Source organism: Rhinoderma darwinii, chromosome 5 (assembly GCF_050947455.1).
Source record: "Rhinoderma darwinii isolate aRhiDar2 chromosome 5, aRhiDar2.hap1, whole genome shotgun sequence".
NCBI lineage: Eukaryota > Metazoa > Chordata > Amphibia > Anura > Rhinodermatidae > Rhinoderma > Rhinoderma darwinii.
In genome coordinates this window covers 6,569,219-6,596,727 of record NC_134691.1, presented here as the reverse complement: position 1 = coordinate 6,596,727, position 27,509 = coordinate 6,569,219, and the positions used below count along the sequence as shown (strand labels likewise).

The 27,509-nt window shown below is 45.9% G+C and overlaps 1 protein-coding gene across 1 annotated transcript in view; it reads right to left on the bottom strand.

Moving 5' to 3' along the window:
* LOC142652280 (uncharacterized) overlaps positions 1–27,509 on the bottom strand; it is a 101,495-nt gene that overhangs the window by 53,389 nt on the left and 20,597 nt on the right. Inside the window, exons 6-11 of the mRNA XM_075827931.1 lie at positions 21,976–22,074; positions 20,444–20,545; positions 12,456–12,557; positions 10,985–11,083; positions 9,689–9,889; positions 7,391–7,492 (exon numbers count right to left, since the gene is read on the bottom strand). Of these exons, the coding sequence (XP_075684046.1) occupies positions 7,391–7,492; positions 9,689–9,889; positions 10,985–11,083; positions 12,456–12,557; positions 20,444–20,545; positions 21,976–22,074 (705 nt within the window). The remainder of the gene's footprint in view (positions 1–7,390; positions 7,493–9,688; positions 9,890–10,984; positions 11,084–12,455; positions 12,558–20,443; positions 20,546–21,975; positions 22,075–27,509) is intronic.

The following is a 27,509-nucleotide window of genomic DNA, read 5'->3' as shown; positions in this document are numbered from 1 at the left end:
GGGATTTCGGGAGGTACCGCTCGCCCGACCCCTACAGGAACTGTAAGATGTCAGTGAGTCGTAAGGTTGTGACAGGACTGATTGATAGTACAGGATCTCTGAAGAGATCCAAATCAGGGATCTTGGAGGTCGTCAGATCCTTCTACTCGCACCTCTTGGGGAAGCAAGATCCAAACCGAGACGAGATGTCGGCTTTCCTGGCTGAAACAATCCCTGAGCCAGGGGCAGACCCCTCTCTCGGTGTTTTGATAGACTCGATCAAGGAAGAGGAAGTGGGATTGGCGATTGATGGGCTTGCCCTCAAAAAATCGCCAGGGCCAGATGGCTTAACATCCGAGTTTTATAAGACTTTTAAAGGAACCCTAGTTCCCCTCTTGACTGAGGTGTTTAATGAGTGCCTTTCCTCGGGTACTTTGCCAATGTCAATGAGGAGGTCGGCCTTGATCGTTTTATCGAAGGGTAAAGACTCGACCCGTATTGAGAATTGGCGTCCCATAGCGCTGCTCAATACGGACAGAAAGGTTCTCGCAAAGGTGCTGTTTAATCGGCTGGTGAAGTTTGCATCCCGGCTCCTTTCGCCGGTCCAGCATTGCTCTGTTCCAGGCCGCAGCACATTTAGTGCTGTCCTCAGTGTCAGAGAGGCAGTGGAGCAGGGAAATTCTGGTCAGTGGGAGGGGTACATCCTGTCCTTGGACCAGGCCAAGGCTTTTGACCGGGTGGACCATGAGTACCTCTGGTCGGTCCTTCTGAGGTACGGCCTACCAGGGGGGTTTGTCAATTGGCTACGGACCTTATACACTGGGGCTGAGACTTTTGCGCTGGTGAACGGTTGGGTTGGAACCCCCTTTGAGGTTGGGTCTGGTGTCCGCCAGGGTTGTCCCTTGAGCCCTTTGCTATATGCGTTCGCAATTGATCCTTTTCTTAAAAGGATCGATCGTGGGCCATTGGCGGGAGTCGGGGCCGGCCTGGAGGGGCCGGAGGCCACTCAGAGGGTGGTTGCGTACGCAGACGACGTCTCCATTTTTGTCTCCTCGAGAGGGGAGGCAGAGTGGGTGATGTCGGAAGTGGAGCGTTACTCATTGGCATCTGGGTCCAAGATCAACCGGGATAAGTGCAAAAGTCTTTGGCTGGGAGGAGGAGATCCTGGTTTTGATCTCCCGGACACCCTTCCAGAGCCTCAGGGGTCTGCTAAGATCTTAGGAGTCGAATTTGGCCCGGGTGATTACCCCAAGAAGAACTGGGAGGATAGGCTGAATCTAGTTGCCCAGAAGGTCGACCAATGGAAGGGTTGGTCCTTAACCCTGAGGGAAAGGGTTCACTTGGCCAAGGCCTACCTGGTGCCCATGTTGCTTTACCTGGGCAGTGTGTGCATCTTGCCAGAACCTCTCTGGACCCGGGTCTATAGCCTGTTCTTCCAGCTGTTATGGGGGAACAGGCTCAACCTAATCAAGAGGGAGGTTACTTACCTACCAAGGACACTAGGCGGGTTAGGTATGGTTAACCCGGTGGTGTTCCTAGTGAACACCTTTGTTAAGATCAACCTGGCAAACCTCTGGCAAGAGAGGGCTCCTTGGTGCATATCCTCCTGCAGGGGTGGTTTCAGCCTTTCTTCCAGGAATGGGAGAGAGGAGGGCAAGTGAAAGACCTGCGTACACCTCACCGACATCTCCCGGCTTATGCCACCCTGGCGCTGAAGATTATTCGCCGGTGGGGTCTGGAGGTGTGGGAGATCAGGACCATGTCGAGAAAATTTCTTGACAGGAGGGTCCTGATGACCCACTTCCAGAAGCCCCTGGCGCTCAAAGACTGCCCAAGTAGTGACCTCGGGGTGGGATTAAAACTTTTAAATTCAGCGAGGATTCCCCAGAAGTTTTTGTATCTGGCTTGGCGTTGCTTCCATGGGAGACTGTATGTGAGGGGCAATCTAAAGTGCAGAAGCTCTGATGATCGGGATTGCCCCCGGGAGGAGTGCGGCGGAGTGCTGGAAAGCATGGAGCATTTCCTGCTTCATTGCCCTTTCAATACAGAGGTATACAAAAGGGTGGGAGCCTCCATTGGTTGGCCAGGCCTAACCAGCCTCTCCTATGCTGAGTGGGCCTATGGAGTGTTCGGAGACCTCGGTGGTAAGGACCATTGCACCTTGTTTCTAGTCAGTATAGTGGTCAGGCACTTTATGTGGAATGCACGATGTCTAGTTTCTACCCAGAAGAAAATCCTCCTAGTGGATGAGGTTGTTAGCAATATCATGGGTGACCTGGTGAAGGTGCATTCTTTGGAGGTCGGCAGATTGGGAGCATCCAAAGCCTCTCGTCTTTGGAGGGGCTTTTCCTTTTGGGTGCCTTAATGTGTCTGCTTTCATGAGGGAGGGGGGGGTCGTCACCGGTGCTCAACTGGAGGTGGGGGTCTGCGTTCCGCTGAGGCACCAATAAAAAATATAGCGATAGGGCTCGGAATAAGGGAAAGGTGAGGGTCAGCATAGGGTCAGCTTTCAATAGGGTCAAGAAAAGGGCTAGTAATAGGGTAAGGAGATAGGGCAAGCGATAGGGAGGGTGCGGCGGTGGACGTGGTACCTTGGCCTCTGGGGGGGTGCTGGGGGGGGCTTTCCCTTCTCTCTCTCTGGTGATGGGCTAGGTAAGCACAGGAAGATTTTTGTTTTGTTTAGGATTGAAATGGCAGGAAAAAGGTTTACAAGCGACCGGTGCTTTCGGGTACGGTGTATTTTGTATATGGTTTGGTATTTGGACAAGTTGGTGATGTGTATTGTATTATATTGTAAAAATGTTTTTAGAATAGGGATAGACTTAAGGGGGTTAATAGATAGGTCGGGGGGGGGGTGTGCCTGACCCAGCCCCGGACTATGCGGACATGGGAGGACATGGGGCGGGGGGCTGGGCTGGGGTGTTGGGTGTGGTGGCGGGGGCCAGCATCTGGACTATGCGGACGTGAGAGGACATGAGGCGAGATGCTGGCTGGGGTGGTGGAGATTAGGTAAGAAGGGTAAGGTTAAGGAAAGTCAGGATGTGTATAGTGTGATTTAAAAAAAAAAAAAAAATGTGTGGATTAGTATTATTATATTTTAGATTGGATTGTTTTGTTATTATTTTATTTGCTATTATTATGTTGTTTGATTATTATCATTATTATTATGTTCTTTCTTTAGGCCCTTGGTTGACGCGGGTCGGGGGATTTTCTGTTAGTACTTTTGATTAAGTTTATATGATGTTTGTATATATTCTAGTTATTGTTTAGTTTCGGATGAAGTGTAGATGTAAGTATATAAGAGCGGGGTGTATAGTTTTCTCTTCTCATATACAGAGATGTATATAAGATAATTTGTTTATAAGAATTTGGTTGTGACTTTTTGGTTATATGGAATTAGTTATGTATTTGTTTTTCAGTTTATGTTTTGTAAATTTATATAAAATAAAGAGATACAGGATATAACTCAGGATCAATACAGGATAAGTAATTTCATGTACAGTACAAAGTGACTCAACTTTTGATATAGATTGTCTGTATATAGTCTGTAAAATTGTGTTTTAAGATGGATATACGCCTTAAGGCCCTGTTCCTTTGACCTTGATTTTGACGCGTTGGAATCAGCGCCAAAAAACGCCCCAAATCTCCTTTTATTAATTTTAATGGGAGGTAAGGCTATGTTCACACAGAGTATTTTGCAGGAGGAATATCTGTCTTAAAATTCCGTTTGGAAGTTTGAGGCAGCTTTTCCTCTCCCTGCACGCCGATTTTCGCTGAGTTTTTCGCGTCGTTTTTCACCCACGGCCATTGAGCGCCGCGGGCATAAAACACCGCAAAATACGCTTTCTCTGCCTCCCATTGAAGTCAATGGGAGGTCAGAGACGGAAACGCCCGAAGATAGGGCATATCGCTTCTTTTTCCCACGAGGCAGTTTTACTGCTCGCGGGAAAAAGACGACGACGCCTCCCATTGAAATCAATGACGTTTCTGACGAGTTTTGTGACGTGGTTTCAAAATACTCCGTGTGAACATAGCCTAAAGATGTTTTTTTTCCTGGGCAGTTTTTGTTTGCTTGTGGAAAAAAAAGTGCCATGCCCTATCTTGGAGCCATTTGCCACTTGTTTGCAGTGTTTCTTGACACGGTTATTGCATTTGCTAAATGAAAAAACAAACATCAAAACAAAAAGCACATAAAAAAAAATTGTCAAAAGAAGCATCAAGAAATGCTTCTTTCATTTCAAAATCTGCCTAAAAAAACTGGAAGGAATTTTGAGGCAGATTTTTTCTGCTTGGCAAAAAACGCTGATTGTACATACCCACACGACAGGGTTTCCCGGCCGGGTGACGGCCGTTTATAAATCGTCCGGCACCCGGCTGCATTAGGAACAATAGACCCCTAATGGGGCTATTCACACGACCGATTTTTTGACGGCCAGGAAAACCGGCCGTCAAAAAGTGGGACATGCCCTATTTTCGGCCGGGTACCCGGCCGCCCGGCTCCCATAGAAGTCTATGGGGCCGGGTAATACACGGCCATCACCCGAATGTGTCCCGATTGATGGCCGTGTCTACCGTCGCTCGCGCACTCTCTCTCTCCTCCTCCTCACAGTGCAGAGTGCATGTGAGGAGAAGGAGGAGGGTCTTTTTTTGTTCCATGTAGGAGTCGGAATCCCCAATCCCCGGCCGGGGATTGGGGATTCCGCTACAGGAGAAGTGCGTGACTACACTGTCCATATATGGACACAGCGAAGTCACTCACTTCTGCAGCGGAATCCCCGACTCTATGGCCGGGGGTGCCGCTACAGCAGAAGTCAGTGACTACACTGTCCATATATGGACACAGCGATGTCACTCACTTCTGCAGCGGAATCCCCGACTCTATGGCCGGGAATTCCGCTACACGAGAAGTGAGTGACTACACTGTCCATATATGGACACAGTGACGTCACTCACTTCTGAAGCGGAATTCCCGACCTGTGGCAGGGAATTCCTCTCCAGGAGAAGTCAGTGACTACACTGTCCATATATGTCAGTGACTTCTCCTGGAAGGGGGGGGGATGTGTGCAACCTACAGGGGGCTGTGTGGCATCACCTACAGGGGACTTGGTGGCATCACCTACAGGGGGCTGGGTGGCATCACCTACAGGGGGCTGGGTGGCATCACCTACAGGGGGCAGGGTGGCATCACCTACAGGGGGCAGGGTGGCATCGCCTACAGGGGGCAGGGTGGCATCGCCTACAGGGGGCAGGGTTGCATCGCCTACAGGGGGCTGTGTGGCATCACCTACAGGGGGCTGTGTGGCATCACCTACAGGGGACTTGGTGGCATTACCTACAGGGGATTTGGTGGCATTACCTACAGGGAGCTGGGTGGCATTACCTACAGGGGACAGGGTGGCATCGCCTACAGGGGGCAGGGTGGCATCGCCTACAGGGGGCAGGGTGGCATCGCCTACAGGGGGCAGGGTAGCATCGCCTACAGGGGGCAGGGTGGCATCGCCTACAGGGGGCTGTGTGGCATCGCCTACAGGGGGCTGTGTGGCATCACCTACAGGGGGCTGTGTGGCATCACCTACAGGGGGCTGTGTGGCATCACCTACAGGGGGCTGTGTGCCATCACCTACAGGGGGCTTGGTGGCATTACCTACAGGGGATTTGGTGGCATTACCTACAGGGGGCTGGGTGGCATTACCTACAGGGAGCTGGGTGGCATTACCTACAGGGGGCAGGGTGGCATCGCCTACAGGGGGCAGGGTGGCATCGCCTACAGGGGGCAGGGTGGCATCGCCTACAGGGGGCAGGGTGGCATCGCCTACAGGGGGCTGTGTGGCATCACCTACAGGGGGCTGTGTGCCATCACCTACAGGGGATTTGGTGGCATTACCTACAGGGAGCTGGGTGGCATTACATACAGGGAGCTGGGTGGCATTACCTACAGGGGGCAGGGTGGCATCGCCTGCAGGGGGCAGGGTGGCATCGCCTGCAGGGGGCAGGGTGGCATCGCCTGCAGGGGGCTGGGTTGCATCGCCTACAGGGGGCTGGGTGGCATCGCCTACAGGGGGCTGGGTGGCATCGCCTATAGGGGGCAGGGTGGCATCGCCTGCAGGGGGCTGTGTGGCATCGCCTACAGGGGGCTGTGTGGCATCGCCTACAGGGGGCAGGGTGGCATCGCCTACAGGGGGCTGTGTGGCATCACCTACAGGGGGCTGTGTGGCATCACCTGCAGGGGGCTGTGTGACATTACCTACAGGGGTCTGTGTGGCATTACCTACAGGGGACTTGGTGGCATTACCTACAGGGGACTTGGTGGCATTACCTACAAGGGATTTGGTGGCATTACCTACAGGGGGCTGGGTGGCATTACATACAGGGGGCTGTGTGACATCACCTACAGGGGGCTGTGTGGCATCACCTACAGGGGACTTGGTGGCATTACCTACAGGGGACTTGGTGGCATTACCTACAGGGGATTTGGTGGCATTACCTACAGGGGACAGGGTGGCACTCCTACAGGGGACAGGGTGGCATTACATACTGGGAGCTGGGTGGCATCACCTACAGGGGGCAGGGTGGCATCACCTACAGGGGGCAGGGTGGCATCGCCTACAGGGGGCAGGGTGGCATCGCCTACAGGGGGCTGTGTGGCATCGCCTACAGGGGGCTGGGTGGCATCACCTACAGGGGGCTGGGTGGCATCACCTACAGGGGGCTGGGTGGCATCACCTACAGGGGGCTGGGTGGCATCACCTACAGGGGGCTGGGTGGCATTACCTACAGGGGGCTGGGTGGCATTACCTACCAGGGGGGCTGTGGCATTATCTACAAAGGGCTGTGTGTGGCAACAAATTTAAATGAAATTCATCCGATTTTAAAATGGACAGGGAAAAAAACTGATGCAAATCGGCCGATAAAAACGGCAACACGGCCCGGAACGGAATCGGAACGGATGCAAAACGGATGCAAACCGCCCGGGAAAATCGTCCAAAAACGACCGATTTTCCCGGCCGACACTCGGACCCTGTCGTGTGAATGAGGCGGCTCATATTCTTTATTCATTCAGATGGAGTGGATTTTCAGAAATGTCTTTAACAAAATCTGCCGTGTGTGAATCTATCCTAAATGCCGATCCTTATTTGCCCCCAACATCTACTGTCGGGGGAGATTCGGGAGGCCCCCATACAAATACGATCATCGGCCAGTCCCAGTGATATTGTCAGGTTCTAATATGTATGTCCACCTGAAAAGCATGATTTTTCCCTTTTGAACACTTTTGTGCACAAGTACCATGAATAGGGGGGCACTCAAGCCAAAAATTGCATTTAAAGGGGAGCTCTAGTGGAATACAGCACCACCGCTGCTGCATACACATGGTAACATTTGTAATGAATGTATTGGGTGGAGTTGTACTCACTGCTCGCTCCACGTTCACATCCGCTCCGCTCCTCAGCAGAATCTCGGCCACTTTCTCCCCATCCTTTATCCGCGCTGCAATATGTAACGGTGTCTCCTGATCCTGAGAGATACTGACTTTGTTAAAGCTGGAGTTCAATCTTATGTCAATAAAACAACCATTGGATAATGAAAAATTCTGCAATTTCAAGTCACTATTTTCAAGATTTCTTCTTGCTGTCAGTGAACGGAATTATTCTTATAAAGCTCTACAGCAGTGTTTCCCAATGTGGTTTCTGCAGAACCACACTGTTCTGTAGCGGGGGTCTCTGGGATTCGGCAGATTGATTTCCAGTAATGCTGCTCGGTTTGAGGGTCAGGGGCCTGAAGAAGCAACTGGGAATGACTGATCTAGAGGGTGGAAAGCCATTGTGTCCTGCTCACACAGGTGCATGGCACATGAGAAGAGACAGAGCTCTGGCATACGTAGGATACTTCACATTAAGGTTAGGGACACACATAGTGGCTGTTTTTCGGCAAAAACGTGCGAACATTAACAATCATTTAAAAAGACGCGCCGATTCGTGATAAAACCTCATGGTGACCCGGTGGCCCCTACACGTCTCCCTACCCTTCGACTGAGTCTTAATGCATGCAGTGTCTTTCGTGGCCTTATCGCATGAAACGGCACATGACTGCAGGATCAGACTACACAGGGCTTGTTTGTAGTCTGTAACCATGGAGACTCATGGGTCAGCATAGGAGCTGTATACACAAAATGGTAGGAGAGTTTCAATCAAGTCTGCAAAGTTGTTTCATTTTTTTAAATCCAAATATTGTTGCAAATGTCTACATTTTGATACAAGAAAGTGGTCGTTTAACGATATAATGATCACTCTATAATGCAAGATGTCTCTTTTTTTTGTTTTAGAGGAACCAAATCCCAATGGACATCAGGATAGAGAGCTCTCTGCTCGAGTTCATATAATGGGGTTCAGAGGATCCCCCATTAGTTCCTCGAAATTTATTGGGAGAATTTATAAGGGGTTGCTTAAGCAGACGGCCCCCTTTACTACTATATGTTTCCAGACATCAACATTTAGTGCAATTTTCTCCAACTTGTGGCTCTCTGGCTGTTGCAAAACTACTACTCCATGGGCTGTCAGGGCATGCTGGGAGTTGTAGTTTTGCGACAGTTGGAGAGCCACAGGTTAAAGATCACCAGAGGGAAAGGTGCTTGACAGAGCATGGAGATCCAGCTGTATATAAATGCATTCAATGATTCTTGTAAAGTTCTTACTGTGTTTGTAATAAAAGAAAACTCGCTTTATTTTATGATTCGGGGCAAAGAAATAAATCCATGCGCCCAACAAAACCGAGATGAGTCATTCCTTTGACTTTACAATGTCTCATGAATCGGAGACGTAACACAAAGCACTTACCGTACTACATATATCTCTGTGATAGAAAGTGTCCTGTAAAACCGTCAGCTCCAGTGATACATTCATGGATACATTGTATCAGACTGTGCGACTCTGTCGCCCTCATGAGGCCATATGAGGTAATACCCACAGGAAGCAGCAAACATTGAATTTGGGCCAACGCTACATTATTTTTCTCCTAATTTTTGCTGAATTGATTGTATTTTTTGTGTCATGCTACACACTGCTGGACTGCGTTTTCTTGGGGGACATGATTGTGAGGGTCTATTCTCCATACATACATCCACTTTTAGTTGCATCGTAATCTGTTGTGTCAAAGTCTAGGCCTATGGGAGGATTCCCGTGGTACTATGGTGGGCATGGGACCCCCCTCTGCGACTTCCAAATGACATTATAGTGCATATGGACAGGAGTTATCTTCATAAGACAGAACATTTAAACTAATGAGTCTTTTTCATTTTATTCTGGTAGGTCTCCTTTAATGATCAAAATGCAATCTTTTAAAGCATTGTCCACTTTGGACAGTCCCTTTTTGTTCGCATCCTTCTTAGATGATAAGCAGATCACAGACTTTCTTGCCGCTTGGTCCCCCAGCGATCAGATGTGATCTGTGGGGGAAACCTGTCAGCAAGTGGTTAATTTCCCTGCAGTGCCACCAGAGGTGAAATTAAGTATTACACAGTCATCATTGAAATCAATAGGATATCATGTAAAATACTGATGATTTTGGAGACACTCTTTGTAGCAGATCTCCACTCTGACTAATAGGTGAGGGTCCGGAATAGGGGATCCTTCTCTATTTACTCAGATTTACTTATTAGGGCATTTGAAAATATGAGTCCGTGCTTTAATCTTTACTTGTAATTTTGTACTCTCACCTTCCCTCCTTTTGGTTGCACTTGCGCTCCGAAGCCGAGAAGGGTCTGGACTACTTGTGGTTTGCAGTTCTCTACGGCAATGTGAAGCGCAGTGTAATTCTCCTTGGTTCTAGCATCCACTTGAGCCCCCTTCTGCAACAGCGCCTTTACTACAGCAGAGTGGCCCCTCTGAGCTGCTGCATGGAGACACAGCGCCCCTGACTGGAGGGATTAGGAAGACACTGTGAATTATTATACAACATCAATGACAATAATAAGATCAGAATAATAATCCTCATATACAAAAGGTATCTTAGTGTTATTATAATAAAATCCAAATTTTCATTAATCAAAGGAATATTCCATAGCAATAACAATAAGTGGGGTGTCCTTAGACAATTGTAGAGGCTTCCTTTCTATATGGGCTATAGAAAGGAAGCCTCTACAATTACGGTACCACAATGGGTGTTTAAAACAAATAAACTAATTTTTTCTCTGGCCCTCGGGGGCTGAGTTTATCATTTAGGCCCTCCCCCGAGCAGTTCATCTACAATACATACAAATAAATACATTATAAAATTTTCTGATCACAAAAATAAAAAAATTCTCTACACACCTATAGCTGTAACTATGTTCCCCAAGACTTGGCATGTTTGAGGTGTCGTCAGGTCAACATAGCAAAATAAATACCGGATGTGCAGAAATTATACCATAGCTGGGTTTAAAACACACATACAGGTCAATCTAGTTCATCCTATTATAATTACCCCCAATTACGTAGTTGCCAAATGACTTATGTTAGGTATAAAACAAAATGCTTCCCGACTCCAAATATGGCTAAAAGACGTTGTAAGTTGGGATTATTTATTAACGATGTGCACAATTTTTTTAGTGCTAATGATTGTAGTATACAAAGCAGTTATGACATGGCATAAGGAACAGAAATGTGTCCAACATGCTGAAAGAGGTGCAGAAAAAATATCATACAACCCAGTTTACGCCTTTTTTTGCAGCTCGGAAATTCAGACATCCTACCATACATCGATATTCCTCCACCGTATATTTGTATATGAGTACAGTGTAAAGGGTAAAGTGTATTTACATTAATTCAAACCTGCAGACTCAGCCATGACTATTAGACAGAAAACCTCCATTCTTTACACTGCAGGCTGAATTTAGAAAATTGCATAATGGAAACAAGGTTTATATAACAAACTGGCTTATTTTCTGACTTCACGAATATTCAGCTTTATAAATAAAAGATTGTCTAATGCCAAATCTGCCGACAAATGACACTGGCATTAATGACATACACACCTTATTAGGCATATGTAACAGGACTCCCTTTTTCAAAAATGCAAGTGCTGTTTCTGGATGTCCACACTGTGAGGCGATGTGCATGAGAGTGTCCCCATCCTAAGAAACAAATCCAGAAAAACATGAAATATAAAAGCATTTAGGTCAGGATTTGGTTCTTCTTCTCTGGGATAGTGGGGGCTGCAAGAGGGACTATATTAGTTAAATACATAAGGACTACACTAGCTATATACAAAGTGACTCCACCAGCAGAATAGTGAGTGCAGCTCTGGAGTATAATACAGGATGTAACTCACGATCAGTACAGGATATGTAATGTATGTACACAGTGACTCCACCAGCAGAATAGTGAGTGCAGCTCTGGAGTATAATACAGGATGTAACTCAGGATCAGTACAGGATAAGTAATGTATGTACACAGTGACTCCACCAGCAAAATAGTGAGTGCAGCTCTGGAGTATAATACAGGATGTAACTCGGGATCAGTACAGTATAAGTAATGTAATGTATGTACACAGTGACTCCACCAACAGAATAGTGAGTGCAGCTCTGGAGTATAAAACAGGATGTAACTCAGGATCAGTACAGGATAATGTAATGTATGTACACAGTGACTCCACCAGCAGAATAGTGAGTGCAGCTCTGGAGTATAATACAGGATGTAACTCAGGATCAGTACAGGATAAGTAATGTAATGTATGTACACAGTGACTCCACCAGCAGAATAGTGAGTGCAGCTCTGGAGTATAATACAGGATGTAACTCAGGATCAGTACAGGATAAGTAATGTAATGTATGTACACAGTGACTCCACCAGCAGAATAGTGAGTGCAGCTCTGGAGTATAATACAGGATGTAACTCAGGATCAGTACAGGATAAGTAATGTAATGTATGTACACAGTGACTCCACCAGCAGAATAGTGAGTGCAGCTCTGGAGTATAATGCAGGATGTAACTCAGGATCAGTACAGGATAAGTAATGTATGTACACAGTGACTCCACCAGCAGAATAGTGAGTACAGCTCTGGAGTATAATACAGGATGTAACTCAGGATCAGTACAGGATAAGTAATGTATGTACACAGTGACTCCACCAGCAGAATAGTGAGTACAGCTCTGGAGTATAATACAGGATGTAACTCAGGATCAGTACAGGATAAGTAATGTAATGTATGTACACAGTGACTCAAAATTACTGGTGTTCAGAGATGGACATATCCTTTAATTTAAGATGATGTATAAATATTAAAAATAAATAAACTCTGGAATATTGGGATAAATATGCTGATATTGGGGCAACTGAAATACTATTATGACCAATCAATCCGCTCACTTCTGTAAATATGTGTGAGGAGTTGTAGGTGCCTGTAGTGCAGCAGACAGATAACAGAACTGCAGTTACATTTCAGGATAACACAGAACAGAATCTTCTAGCTTTGATTTGTTGTGTTCCTTTAAGGAAAATGTCACCTTTGTCCGTGCTAAAACATTGGCCCGAAACTTTTCTGTGAGGATTTCAACAATCCCGTTGTGTCCCCTCTCGGCAGCAATGTGCAGGGGAGATCTGTCCATCTGCAGAAAACACAGGAGATAAATGAGTTACAAGAAGCCAGTCCCCATTTATAAGGTAGAATTGTCACTTTTGTCCCTCTTTTTCTTTACTTTATTTCCCATCATAAAATGTTACTGAATTCAATGATAAAATAATATCCTGGGCCAGTGTGGAGCTGAGTTGGTGTATCTAAGCCTATCATTAATTTCAGTTACTTATATAGCACCAACATATTACACAGCCCCATACAGAGGTCCTCTTTTGTTACTGTCCCCATTGGGGCTCACTATACAAATTCCCTATTGGCATGTTTTTGGGGTGTGGGACGAAACCAGAGTACCCAGAGGAAACCCACGTGGAACATACAAACTCATTGCAGATGTTGATCTTGGTCGGATTTGAACCCAGGACCCCAATACTGCAAGGAAACAGCGCTAACCACTGAGCCACCGTGCTATCATGTGTGATACTGTCTGCTGTGCCACTGTATCTAATCCTATCATGTGTGATACTGTCTGCTGTGCCACTGTATCTAATCCTACCATGTTTGATAATGTCTACTGAGCTGGGATATCTAAGCCCATCATGTGTGATACTGTCTGCTGAGCCACTGTATCTAATCCTATCATGTGTGATACTGTCTGCTGTGCCACTGTATCTAATCCTACCATGTTTGATAATGTCTACTGAGCTGGGATATCTAAGCCCATCATGTGTGATACTGTCTGCTGAGCTGGGGTATCTAATCCTATCATGTGTGATACTGTCTGCTGAGCTGTGTATCTAATCCTATCATGTGTGATACTGTGTGCTGAGCTGTGTATCTAATCCTATCATGTTTGATAATGTCTGCTGAGCTGTGTATATAATCCTATCATGTGTGATACTGTCTGCTGAGCTGAGTATCTAATCCTATCATGTGTGATACTGTCTGCTGAGCTGTGTATCTAATCCTATCATGTGTGATACTGTCTGCTGAGCCACTGAATCTAATCCTATCATGTGTGATATTGTCTGCTGAGCCGTGTATCTAATCCTATCATGTGTGATACTGTCTGCTGAGCTGTGTATATAATCCTATCATGTGTGATACTGTCTGCTGAGCTGAGTATCTAATCCTATCATGTGTGATACTGTCTGCTGAGCTGTGTATCTAATCCTATCATGTGTGATACTGTCTGCTGAGCCACTGAATCTAATCCTATCATGTGTGATACTGTCTGCTGAGCCACTGTATCTAATCCTATCATGTGTGATACTGTCTGCTGAGCCACTGTATCTAATCCTATCATATGTGACATTGTTTTCTGAGCCACTGTATCTAATACTATCATGTGGGATACTGTCTGCTGAGCTTCTGTATCTAATCCTATCATGTGTGATACTGTCTGCTGAGCTGGTGTATCTAATCCTATCATGTGTGATACTGTCTGCTGAGCTGTGTATCTAATCCTATCATGTGTGATACTGTCTGCTGAGCTGTGTATCTAATCCTATCATGTGTGATACAGTCTGCTGAGCTGTGTATCTAATCCTATCATGTGTGATACTGTCTGCTGAGCTGTGTATCTAATCCTATCATGTGTGATACTGTCTGCTGAGCTGTGTATCTAATCCTATCATGTGTGATACTGTCTGCTGAGCTGTGTATCTAATCCTATCATGTGTGATACTGTCTGCTGAGCCACTGAATCTAATCCTATCATGTGTGATACTGTCTGCTGAGCCACTGTATCTAATCCTATCATGTGTGATACTGTCTGCTGAGCCACTGTATCTAATCCTATCATATGTGACATTGTTTTCTGAGCCACTGTATCTAATACTATCATGTGGGATACTGTCTGCTGAGCTTCTGTATCTAATCCTATCATGTGTGATACTGTCTGCTGAGCTGGTGTATCTAATCCTATCATGTGTGATACTGTCTGCTGAGCTGTGTATCTAATCCTATCATGTGTGATACTGTCTGCTGAGCTGCTGTATCTAATCCTATCATGTGTGATACAGTCTGCTGAGCTGTGTATCTAATCCTATCATGTGTGATACTGTCTGCTGAGCTGTGTATCTAATCCTATCATGTGTGATACTGTCTGCTGAGCTGTGTATCTAATCCTATCATGTGTGATACTGTCTGCTGAGCTGTGTATCTAATCCTATCATGTGTGATACTGTCTGTGGCTTTGTTTTAGCCGGTGCTCATGGATAAGGGGCCAGTTCAGCTTTGCATGTAAAGTTGCTGGAAGAAAGCGAAGACAAGCGGCTGTACATACCACCTGACCTCCTGACCCCTTGACCCCCTGACCCCTTGACCCCCTGACCTCCACTGAATAACCACTATGGCAGATCCGCAGCATTACAGTGTAATGTAAATGAACGGAGTTGAAGAGATCATAGATTTTAGGATTTACTGCAGATTTTTAACAGCACATTGTATTCTGCTGCGGGGAGGTGGTGGATGACGAGGAGGTTTAATCCCTGACACAGCAGCAAAAAAAGGCGAGAAAGAAATGTTCTAGAAACGCTGCAAACAACTTCACAACAACCTTTACCAGCGACATTTGGTATGAAACGACTTCATGTGACACCGCGGGAGCCATTTACACGTGTTCTCTGCCAATTCATTCCAGAAAATGACTGACAAAGTTGTTCTTTTTGACTTATCTGCCGGAAGTGACTTGCTGCCAACTTGTCCGGAATGAATTAAAGTGTATAAGTATAAAGCTGCGATAAAAGGTGCCAGCTCAGCGCCGCGCCAAGGTCAAATCTGCTGCCACTTTGGACCAATTTATATTTATTTTTTTAGAATTATTTGTAATCTTTCTCTTTTCCTCGGTGGGTTGGGTGTGGGCATTTGTATGGGGGGGGGGGGGGGGGGGTTCTTAGTGGTATATATTTATTCATATATTTTCTTTATAAAAAAAGAACTAGTATTAAGAAAAAAGTAATTAATAAACTAATGAGTGACCTATAATGTAGTGAGCATGTGCACATACGAGTATATACATAGTTGGCATACATACTGTATGTATCTGTAAATGTATATAGTTTGTGTGTGTATATGTGTGATCATGTATCTAGTCTCTAATACGGTCTCTTAAACCAGTGTATCTAAGACTATCATGTGTTATACTGTCTGCTTAGCATCTAAGCATATTATGTGCGATACGGTCTGTTGAACCAGTGTATCTAAGCCTTTCATGTGTTATATTGTCTGTTGAGTATCTAATCCTATGATGTGCGATACTGTCTGCTTAGCATCTAAGCCTATCATGTGTATCCTGGCTACTGAGTATTTAAGCAGGGCTAGTGGTAGCACCCGGTGAACCCGGGTAAATGCCAGGGGCCCACTGCCCTTGGAGGGGGGACCACTCGGCCGCCGGGTGCTTTATGTTGCCGTTATGGCTCCTCCAGGAGCGGAATCCCCAGCCATAGCGTTGCCGATGCTCTGGACAAAGATTCCGCTCCTAGAGGTGGCCCCTGACGTCCCTATCCATATATGGACAGTGACGACAGGGGCTCCTGCGGGACTGAAATCACTGGCCAGAGCGTTGCCAACGCTCTTGCCGAGGATTCCACTACTAGAGGGAGCCCCTGTCTAGGAACGAAATCTCCCCAGGGTGTTGCCGACACTCTGGCTAGAGATTCCACTCCTAGGGGGAGCCCGTGACGTCCCTGTCCATATATGAACAATGACGTCAGGGGCTTCTCCGGGACCGAAGTCCCTGGCCAGAGAGTTGCCGAAGCTCTGGCCGGGGATTCCACTACTCGAGAAGACCCTGGTGTCACTATCCAGGGGGGACCACTCGGCCGCCAGGTGCTTTACGCTGCCGTTATGGCTCTTCCAGGAGCGGAATCCCCAGCCAGAGCATCGCCGATGCTCTGGCCAGAGATTCTGCTCCTAGAGGGAGCACCTGACGTCCCCATCCATATATGGACAGTGACGTCAGGAGCTACTCCAGGAGCAGAATCCAAGACCAGAGTGTTGCCAACGCTCTTGCCGGGGATTCCACTCCTAGAGGGCGCCCATGTCTAGGAGCGGAATCCCCCCAGAGCATTGCCGACCCTCTGACCGAGGATTCCGCTACTAGAGGGAGCCCCTGTCTAGGAACGAAATCCCCCCCAGAATGTTGCTGATGCTCTGGCCAGAGATTCCGCTCCTAGGGGAGCCCCTGACGTCCCTGTCCATATATGGACAATGACGTCAGGGGCTACTCCAGGAGCAGAATCCCAGGCCAGAGTGTTGCCAACGCTCTTGCCGGGGATTCCAGTCCTAGAGTGTGCCCATGTCTAGGAGCGTAATCCCCTCAGAGCATTGCCGACGTGCTGGCCGGAGAGTCCACTCCTAGAGGGAGCCCCTGACGTCCCTGTCCATGTATGGACAGTAACGTCAGGGGATCCTCCAGGCGAGGAATCCCGGACCAGAGCATCGGCAATGCTCTAGCTGGGGATTCCACTCCTAGAGGGTGCCCCAATAGCGTTATCTACAGGAAAGGGGGGGTGGCGCTATATACAGGGGGGTGTACTGCTATTTACAGAGTGGGGTGTGTGTGGCGCTATCTACAGAGGGGTGTATGTGGCACTCTACAGGGGATGTGTGTGGCACTCTCTACAGGGGCTGTATGTGGCACTATCTACAGGGGGCTGTTCGGCCTTATCTACAGGGGGCTGTTCGGCCTTATCTACAGGGGGCTGTGTGGCATTATCTACAGAAGGCACTGTGGCATTATTTACAGAAGGCACTATAAATATGGGAGCACAAACTTCTATATTGGCACATAAAGGGGGCCTAACTTTATATGGAGGCACAAACTGAGAGCGTAACTTCTATAGGGGGGCATAAACAGGGCCTAACTTCTATATGGGGGGCACAAACTGCAGTTTTCTGCCATTTTACTGCCGCCGCGAGCTCCCCCACAAAGGAGCCCACTAAGTCTGTGTCACCCAAGGTCCCACATAAAACTGGAGTCGGCCCTGTATCTGAGCCTATCAAGTGTTATACTGTCTGCTGAGCATCTAAGCCTATCATGTGTGACACTGTCTGTTGAGTATCTAATCCTTCCATGTGTGATACTGTCTGCTTAGCATCCAAGACTATTAAGTGTAATACTGTCTGCTGACTATCTAAGCCTATCAAGTGTGATACTGAATGCTGAGTATCTAAGCATATCAATTGTGATAGTGTATGCTGAGTATCTAAGCCTATCATGTGCGATACTGTATGCTGACTATCTAAGCCTGTGTGTGATACCGTCTGCTCAGCATCTAAGCCTATCATGTGTGATACCGTATGCTGAGTATCTAAGCCTGTGTGCGATACCATCTGGTCAGTATCTAAGCCTATCATGTGCGATACCGTATGCTGAGTATCTAAGCCTGTGTGCGATACCATCTGCTCAGTATCTAAGCCTATCATGTGTGATACCATCCTAGAAAACCACAAGAACATAATCACGAAGGGGAAATTTTGGGAGAAACTGGAAAATAAATAGAAAATGGGCATAAATCAAAATGAAAACAAATGCCCAGTCTGGATTAATAAAAACGTATTTAAACTAATAGAAACTATAACAAATGATCTAATTTGGGGTAGGAAGAGGGTAAGGCTCAAGCAAACATTTCTATGTAGACCACTGAGTGAGGGTGGAATGGCAATTCCCTTCTTCTTCGGGTCCTTCATAGCATTTCAGCTTAAACCTCTAACGAGATGGTATGAGGGTCGCACTCTAAGGAGGTTGATGAGCGAAAACGAAGATCAAATAAGTAACATCTATGAGCTATTGGAATCCGGGCAACTAAGAGCAGCTATTAATGAGGGTCGGCCGACAAATAAACTTTTGACGGAAAGCTGGGCAGCATGGAAACATTTTTTGGAGATTAGGGGAGCGACACATTTTACACCAATATGGCACAATAAAAACTTGAAGGAATTGGAATGTATTCCAGATGTGAGGGGGAGGATACAATATGGTATTAAACACATTAAGGATTGGTTTACCAATAGAACACTGATCACTTTTGAGAATCTTAAAATTATTTATTCAGTAACAGAAACTTACAGATATCGCTATGCACAAATACAAAACGCAGTAAGTAAAACTAGAAATAAAGAAATATTTCTTATACAAAGTCACAAGGGAATGGAACGGCTTATACATAACACTTTAGGCACAAAGACTGGCTGATCACTATATAAAATGATCAACGGTGCACCATCTAGAAGTAGATCCCCGGAAAAATGGGTCAGGGACTTGGGACCAATCGAACACGATCAGTGGCTAAACTGCTATAGCAATGTCAAGAATGTATCCGTCTCTATGAATCATAAATTTATACAAATCTTCTACATAGACTGTATTATCCCCCTGCCCTAATATCCAAATTTGATAACAAAAACAGCTGTAATTGCCATAGGTGACAATACCCGATGGCCGATTTTCTTCACGTAATATGGACATGCTCTGCTATAGAAATTTTTTGGGACAATATCTTCGAGGAAATTGGAAACCATGTTGGTAGGAATATCCCTAAATCCTCGATTCTCGCTATTCTTAATTGTACATCAGAGTTGAAGGAAAGCAACTATAGCGGGAGACAAACTATCCTTACCACTAGATTACTACACTTAGCTAGAGTACTTATAGCTAGGAAGTGGGGGTCCACCCTACCCCCCCCCCCCCCCCACAGTCCAGGAGTAGAGAAATCTCATGAGTAAAATGTTAAGGATCTGCCAGGCACAGCTTCTGTATCCACGCCCATAGGTAATCAGTCTGCACCTGCTTCTTTGTCTGTGAGACTGACTCCATCTTCCACCACTCAGGATGGCAGGCTTAGGAGTGGGAGAGCCTATCACAGCCTGGCCAGACGGAGCTAGCTCCCGCCCTCTGTCTATTTATACCTGCCTTTCCTGTTCCTCCTTGCTTGTGATTCTTCTCGTTTTGTTTCCTGGCCCTGCTGCAGCTTCTTGAACTACTTGTCCCTGCTTCATATAGACCCTGGCTTACTGACTACTCTTCTGCTCTGCGTTTGGTACCTCGTACACTCCTGGTTTGACTCGGCTTGTTTACTACTCTTGTTGCTCACGGTGTTGCCGTGGGCAACTGCCCCGTTTCCCTTTGTTCTGTGTTTCCTTGTCTGGTTGTCTGTCGTGCACTTACTGAGTGTAGGGACCGTCGCCCAGTTGTACCCCGTCGCCTAGGGCGGGTCGTTGCAAGTAGGCAGGGACTGAGTGGCGGGTAGAGCTCACTTGTCTGTTTCCCTATCCCTGTCATTACATAAAATTAAGAAATTTGAGAAGATCAAGTTTAGCAAAAATTGGAAGATGGGAGAAGATCTGGGGACCAGAGTGAGACTTTTTTTTTTTTATTAATTGGGGGGGGGGGGGGGATATGCATGTTGGATATACAACTCAATTTTTTTTGTTTACTTGTTAAATTAAAAATAAAAACTTATTTCAATTGAAAATGAAAACGAATAATGAAATATCTGTATTTATATACATTGTAAATATTGATTAATACTAATAATTGTGATTTCATTTAAAATGCATATATGTACAAATGACCACTAGATGGAGACACATGGATTTAACGTTGGGCCAAGTTGGAAGTTGGAGATGAAGATGAAGCTGAGATGAAGTTGCCATGACCCCTGTCCCCCCTGTAGCTGATATTGTAGTACATTGATCTGCCCTCCCCAGTATATGACACTCAGTCAGTCTGATCAGACACAATGATGTCACAGCCAGCCATGCGGGGTCTGCAGATCCTGAGACGTAGCCCACCCCTTATCACTAGAATCTAAAGATGAACAGGCCCCAGAAGAAGACGAGAGTTGGGGTGGGCAGGGGGTGAGGGCAATCTAAAGAGTAAAAAACAATCTCATGTAAGGAGCAACCACAAGTTACCATATCTGTGATGTTAGGGTTGGCTTTAGACTGATAAAGGAACTTCACTGTCATCTCATCACCTTCCCAAGCTGCAATGTGTAGAGGGGTCTGACCCTCACCCTGTACAACAAAATATACCATTAATGATAGATAGATAGATAGATAGATAGATAGATAGATAGATAGATAGATAGATAGATAGATAGATAGATATGAGATAGATAGATAGAGACTTTTGTGTTGTTTATGTGATCCATATATGTGGGGTCAGTGACTACCTCCATTTTTTGATCTTGCACTCCTCCCATTCTGCCCTGGGTGATTTTAATTAGTATTAGGCCTCATGCACACGACCGTATTTTTTCCCACCCGTAAATACTGGCGTAAATACGGGTCCGGTGTCACACGTATTCGACCCGTTTTGCACCAGTATTTACGAACCCGTGCCCGTAAATATGGGTCCGGTGTCACCCGTATTCCACCCGTATTTACAGGCACGTTTTTGGCGGCAAAATAGCACTGCACTAATCGGCAGCCCCTTCTCTCTATCAGTGCAGGATAGAGAGAAGGGACAGCCCTTTCTGTAATAAAAGTTAAAGAAATTCATACTTACCCGGCCGTTGTCTTGGTGACGAGTCCCTCTCTTCTCATCCAGCCCGACATCCCTGGATGACGCGGCAGTCCATGTGACCGCTGCAGCCTGTGATTGACCTGTGATTGGCTGCAGCCTGTGATTGACCTGTGATTGGCTGCAGCGGTCACATGGCCTGAAACGTCATCCAGGACGTCGGGCCGGATGTCGAGAGGGACGCGTCACCAAGGCAACGGGCGGGAGACCGGACAGGAGGAAGCAGGAAGTTCTCGGTAAGTATGAACGTCTTTTATTTTTATTTTTTACAGGTTTATTCTGATCGGTAGTCACTGTCCAGGGTGCTGAAAGAGTTACTGCCGATCAGTTAACTCTTTCAGCTCCCTGCACAGTGACTATTTACTGACGTCGCTTAGCAACGCTGCCGTAATGACGGGTGCACACATGTAGCCACCCGTCATTACGAGAGCTCCATAGACTTCTATGGACTGTCCGTACCGTTATTACGGCCTGAAATAGGACATGTTCTATCTTTTTCAACGGCACGGGCACCTTCCCGTGAGAAAACGGGAAGGCACCCGTCGCCAATAGAAGTCTATGAGCCCGTTATTAGGGGTCGTAATTACGACCCGTAATAACGGGAGTTTTTACGGTCGTGTGCATGAGGCCTAATGCGGTTTCCTACCATCCCCAAGAATATGTAGGTTTAGTCCCAGTTCTCGGTGTATGTGCAGCGTAGGTTCCCACCTCATAGAGGTCACCTTGTCCTGGCAGGTGGGCTCACACAATTTGATCAAAATGTGCGCTAAGAACCTCCCTATTGTAAGTAGATTTAGCAGTAATGCATATTTATTTATATTTAGAGGCTTAGGTGGCATTAGTGTTCGCAGTGTGCTCGCCATTTTCTTGTGTGATAGATAGATAGATAGATAGATAGACAGATAGATAGATAGATACTCACATTCTGGCAGTCCACACAAGCTCCATATTCCACCAGGAGTTTGGCCACGTCCACTTCTCGCTTTCTACAAGATGTATGAAGGGCGCAGTCACCATATTTCTGTTGTCAACAGGCAGTATATTAACATGTTAAATTATGTTACATCAATCAGCGTCACACTGCGAATGTCACAATGCAACAGAAACAATGTATCAAAGCAGCAGACATGACAGCGCTACTACCCTGCTACATTTGTATGTCAAGGAGCATATGAAACTCTGTCCAGATGATTTTCCTGGGAGACATTTTCCTGCTTTTCCCTGATTGGATCTGATCTAGTTTTCGGCGCTATATATACACGACTCCCACACACAGCTTAAAGCGTACCTAGCTCTTCAAGTGACTTTTCCGAATAAGCCGTCATATGTGTGTAAATGCATAGAATGTATAGAACTGTTTCTGCCCATTATATGACTTGTAAGCTGCATTTTTTTAGCCATTTTCCCCTCTGCAGGTTCTATCTCTAAATCTCAGTTTTCTCTAAACTAATGGGTGGAGACTAACTGTTATTATATCTTCTATACACAGCACAAATAGGGAAGAGAATATCCCCCTCCCCTATCACATATGTATAAGCATGGAGGACATTATACTGCAGTACTGAGCAATGTAGCTGTGAATCCAGCACTAGGGTGAGATATAGCACTTACTAAAGCTGCAGCATTATGCAGGAGTAATGAGCAGTATAGCTGTGCATCCAGCATGGGTTTGAGATATAACACTTATTAGAAGCAGCAGCAGCAGCAGAATGGAGGACATTATACAGCAGTAATGAGCAGTGTAGCGGTGCATCCAGCACTGGTTTGAGATATAACACTTACTAGAAGCAGCAGCATGGAGGACATTATACAGCAGTAATGAGCAGTGTAGCTGAGAATCCAGCACTAGGGTGAGATATAGCACTTACTAAAGCTGCAGCATTATGCAGGAGTAATGAGCAGTATAGCTGTGCATCCAGCATGGGTTTGAGATATAACACTTATTAGAAGCAGCAGCAGCAGAAGAATGGAGGACATTATACAGCAGTAATGAGCAGTGTAGCTGTGCATCCAGCACTGGTTTGACATATAACACTTACTAGAAGCAGCAGCATGGAGGACATTATACAGAAGTAATCAGCAGTGAAGCTGAGAATCTAGAACTGGGGTGAGATAAAACACTTACTAGATGCAGCAGCAGCATGCAAGACATTATATAGCAGTAATGAGCAGTGTAGCTGTGAACCCAGCACTGGGATGAAGTATAACACTTAGCAGAAACTGCAGCAGCGTCTGTGTGTCTCTCTCTCTCTGCCTCTCTTCCACTCTGCTATACCCTCTTCACACCCCTCACCAAGATTTACCACTTCGCCCTGACTGGTTTTGATATTGTTTTGGGCGCCATATATACGACTCTCACACAGAGCAAAATACAGCAGTGTGGGAGAAAAAACCTAAAGCCTGTCACAGTCCCGGACATATTAATAGCATCACTGGACATGTTCTCTACTCTTCAACATTCACTGTTTACAGATCAGGTTTTATTTCACATCTTTTCAGTGGCGTAACTACCGCGGTAGCAGCCGTAGTGGCTGCTACGGGGCCCGCAGGTTGAGGGGGCCAGTGCCGCCAGCCGACGATTCCGTGCTAGAAAGGCGCTGATTGACAGGGCAAGTCATTCTGTCACGCCAATCAGCGTTATTAAACGACGCGTCGTTCAGCTCTAGCAGACCTGCTCAGAAGAGAGCAGGTCTCCATTGCCAGCGGACAGCGTGGGAACGGGATCATGTGAGTATGTAAAGTTTTTTTTTTTTTTATCATAAAACTGTGAGTGGCATGATCTATAGTGGGGGCTCTATCTACAGGGCTGGTCGTCTATATGTGGGTCACTATATACAGGGGGTCTATATGTGGGGATGTGGGCCACTATATACAGGGGTGGGCTAGTTGTGGGACACTATATAGTGGGAGCTATATGTGAGGCTATATACAGAGGTGGGCTATACGTGGAGCACTAGCTATAAGGGAAGCTATATGTAGGGCAGCACAGTGGCTGAGTGGTTAGCGCTATTGCCTTGCAGCTCTGGAGTCCATATGTGGGCACTATCTACAGAGGGCTGTATTTGAGACATTATCTAAAGGGGCTTCTATGTAGGTCACTATCTACAGAGGCTCTATGGGTGTCAATATCTACAGGGGGCTATGGGGGCACTATCTACAGGGGGCACGGTGTATGTGTGTGACAGTGTATGGTACTATTATAATCAGGGACATAGTGTATGGCACTATTATAGTTAGAGGTGCAGTGTATGGCGCTTTATTATATTTAGAGATGTTGAGAATTTTAACTTCGTTTATAGGAGCAGAAATGTTTTAAAAGTGAGAAGCTGAAGATATCTGAGTGGAAAACTGCAGAAATGGGTCATGGCCAGTAGAAATCCATCATAGATGTCTGGACCGGAGGGAGAAGAAAAGAACTAGAATCTGAGACTTCACCGGTGAGTCACTTAATGTAAATGCTTATTCTGCCTCTAATCAGTAATGTAGTCACTGTATTATCTGCAGCGAGATGATGGTGGTATGATTAGGATATGATTTTTTTTGTGAAACAGCATTCCCCAGCATATCCTTAGCATTGTTCGGGCCATACTGGGAGCTCTAGTTTTATGCCGTACAAACCTATATGGCAGGGGTTGCACTAAATTGAGCTGTATTTGTTCTGGTGTTGTATATATGTACTGATCTTGGTTCTGATGCCGTATGTAAGTACTGAGCTTGGTTCTGGTGCTGTATATACGTATGAGATTGGTTTTGGTGGTGTGTATATATGTAATGAGTTTGGTTCTGGGGAAGTATATATGTATTGAGGTTGGTTCTGGTGCTGTATTTATGTACTGAGGTTGGTTCTGGTGCTGTATATATGTATGGGCTTTGTTCTGGTGCTGTATATATGTATGGGCTTGGTTCTGGTGCTGTATATTTGTATGGGCTTGGTTCTAGTGCTGTATTTATGTATGGGCTTGGTTCTAGTGCTGTATTTATGTACTGATCTTGGTTGTGGTACTGTATGTATGTACTGAGCTTTGTTCTGGTGCTGTATATATGTCAGAGCTTGGTTCTAGTGCTGTATATATGTACTGAGCTTTGTTCTGGTGCTGTATATATGTACTGAGGTTGGTTCTGGTGCTGTATTTATGTACTGAGGTTTGTTCTGGTGCTGTATATATGTCAGAGCTTGGTTCTGGTGCTGTATTTATGTACTGAGCTTGGTTGTGGTACTGTATAGAGTGAAGGAAATAAGTATTTGATCCCTTGCTGATTTTGTAAGTTTGCCCACTGTCAAAGACATGAACAGTCTAGAATTTTTAGGCTAGGTTAATTTTACCAGTGAGAGATAGATTATATTTAAAAAAAAAAACTGAAAATCACATTGTCAAAATTATATATATTTATTTGCATTGTGCACAGAGAAATAAGTATTTGATCCCTTTGGCAAACAAGACTTAATACTTGGTGGCAAAACCCTTGTTGGCAAGCACAGCAGTCAGACATTTTTTGTAGTTGATGATGAGGTTTGCACACATGTTAGATGGAATTTTGGCCCACTCCTCTTTGCAGATCATCTGTAAATCATTAAGATTTCGAGGCTGTCGCTTGGCAACTCGGATCTTCAGCTCTCTCCATAAGTTTTCGATGAGATTAAGGTCTGGAGACTGGCTAAGCCACTCCATGACCTTAATGTGCTTCTTTTTGAGCCACTCCTTTGTTGCCTTGGCTGTATGTTTCGGGTCATTGTCGTGCTGGAAGACCCAGCCACGAGCCATTTTTAATGTCCTGGTGGAGGGAAGGAGGTTGTCACTCAGAATTTGACGGTACATGGCTCCATCCATTCTCCCATTGATGCGGTGAAGTAGTCCTGTGCCCTTAGCAGAGAAACACCCCCAAAATATAATATTTCCACCTCCATGCTTGACAGTGGGGACGGTGTTCTTTGGGTCATAGGCAGTATTTCTCTTCCTCCAAACACGGCGAGTTGAGTTAATGCCAAAGAGCTCAATTTTAGTCTCATCTGACCACAGCACCTTCTCCCAATCACTCTCAGAATCATCCAGATGTTCATTTCAGACGGGCCTGTACATGTGCCTTCTTGAGTAGGGGGACCTTGCGGGCACTGCAGGATTTTAATCCATTACGGCGTAATGTGTTACCAATGGTTTTCTTGGTGACTGTGGTCCCAGCTGCCTTGAGATCATTAACAAGTTCCCCCCGTGTAGTTTTCGGCTGAGCTCTCACCTTCCTCAGGATCAAGGATACCCCACGAGGTGAGATTTTGCATGGAGCCCCAGATGGATGTCGATTGACAGTCATTTTGTATGTCTTCCATTTTCTTACTATTGCACCAACAGTTGTCTCCTTCTCACCCAGCGTCTTACTTATGGTTTTGTAGCCCATTCCAGCCTTGTGCAGGTCTATGATCTTGTCCCTGACATCCTTAGAAAGCTCTTTGGTCTTGCCCATGTTGTAGAGGTTAGAGTCAGACTGATCATTGAGTCTGTGGACAGGAGTCTTTTATACAGGTGACCATGTAAGAGCTGTCTATAATGCAGGCACCAAGTTGATTTGGAGCGTGTAACTGGTCTGGAGGAGGCTGAACTCTTAATGGTTGGTAGGGGGTCACATACTTATTTCTCGGTGCACATCATTTTGACAATGTGATTTTCTGTTTTTTTTTTATATAATCTATCTCTCACTGGTAAAATTAACCTAGCCTAAAAATTCTAGACTGTTCATGACTTTGACAGTGGGCAAACTTACAAAATCAGCAAGGGATCAAATACTTATTTCCTTCACTGTATATGTCAGAGTTTGGTTCTGGAGCTGTAATTATATAGAATATATTTATAATAACTAAATTGCAGGGAAGATGGAATTGTTCTCAATTCATTGTATATTTCATGGGAACCTGTCAGGTAGTTTTAACCCCTTGAACCCCCACCATGCAGTAATACATGACCTGACAATATTTCCAAACATTCCACTGTATGTTTTATTCAGATGCAGCAAAATCCTTAAAATTTTTAAAACGGCGCACACTATATGCTAATTACTCATTAGAGGGTCATGGGGCGGTGCCGCTATCCTGAAGAGTCACATAGTCCTGCCTCCAAACACCCCTTTCCATGTTTGAGTGACATCTGCCTGGCTGATACAACTTTCTTGGATACGCCATTGCCTTGTGGCCCTATACACAAGGGGGGGTGGGTGGCTGTGTGGCACTATACACAAGTGGGGGGGCTGTGTGGCACTATACACAAGTGGGGGGGCTGTGTGGCACTATACACAAGTGGGGGGGCTGTGTGGCACTATACACAAGTGGGGGGGCTGTGTGGCACTATACAAAAGGGGGAGCTGTGCGGCACTATACACAAGGGGGAACTGTATGGCACTATTTACAAGGGGGAGGGCTGTGGCTCTATCTACAGGGGGCTGAGTGTGGCGCAATCTACAAGGGTCTGT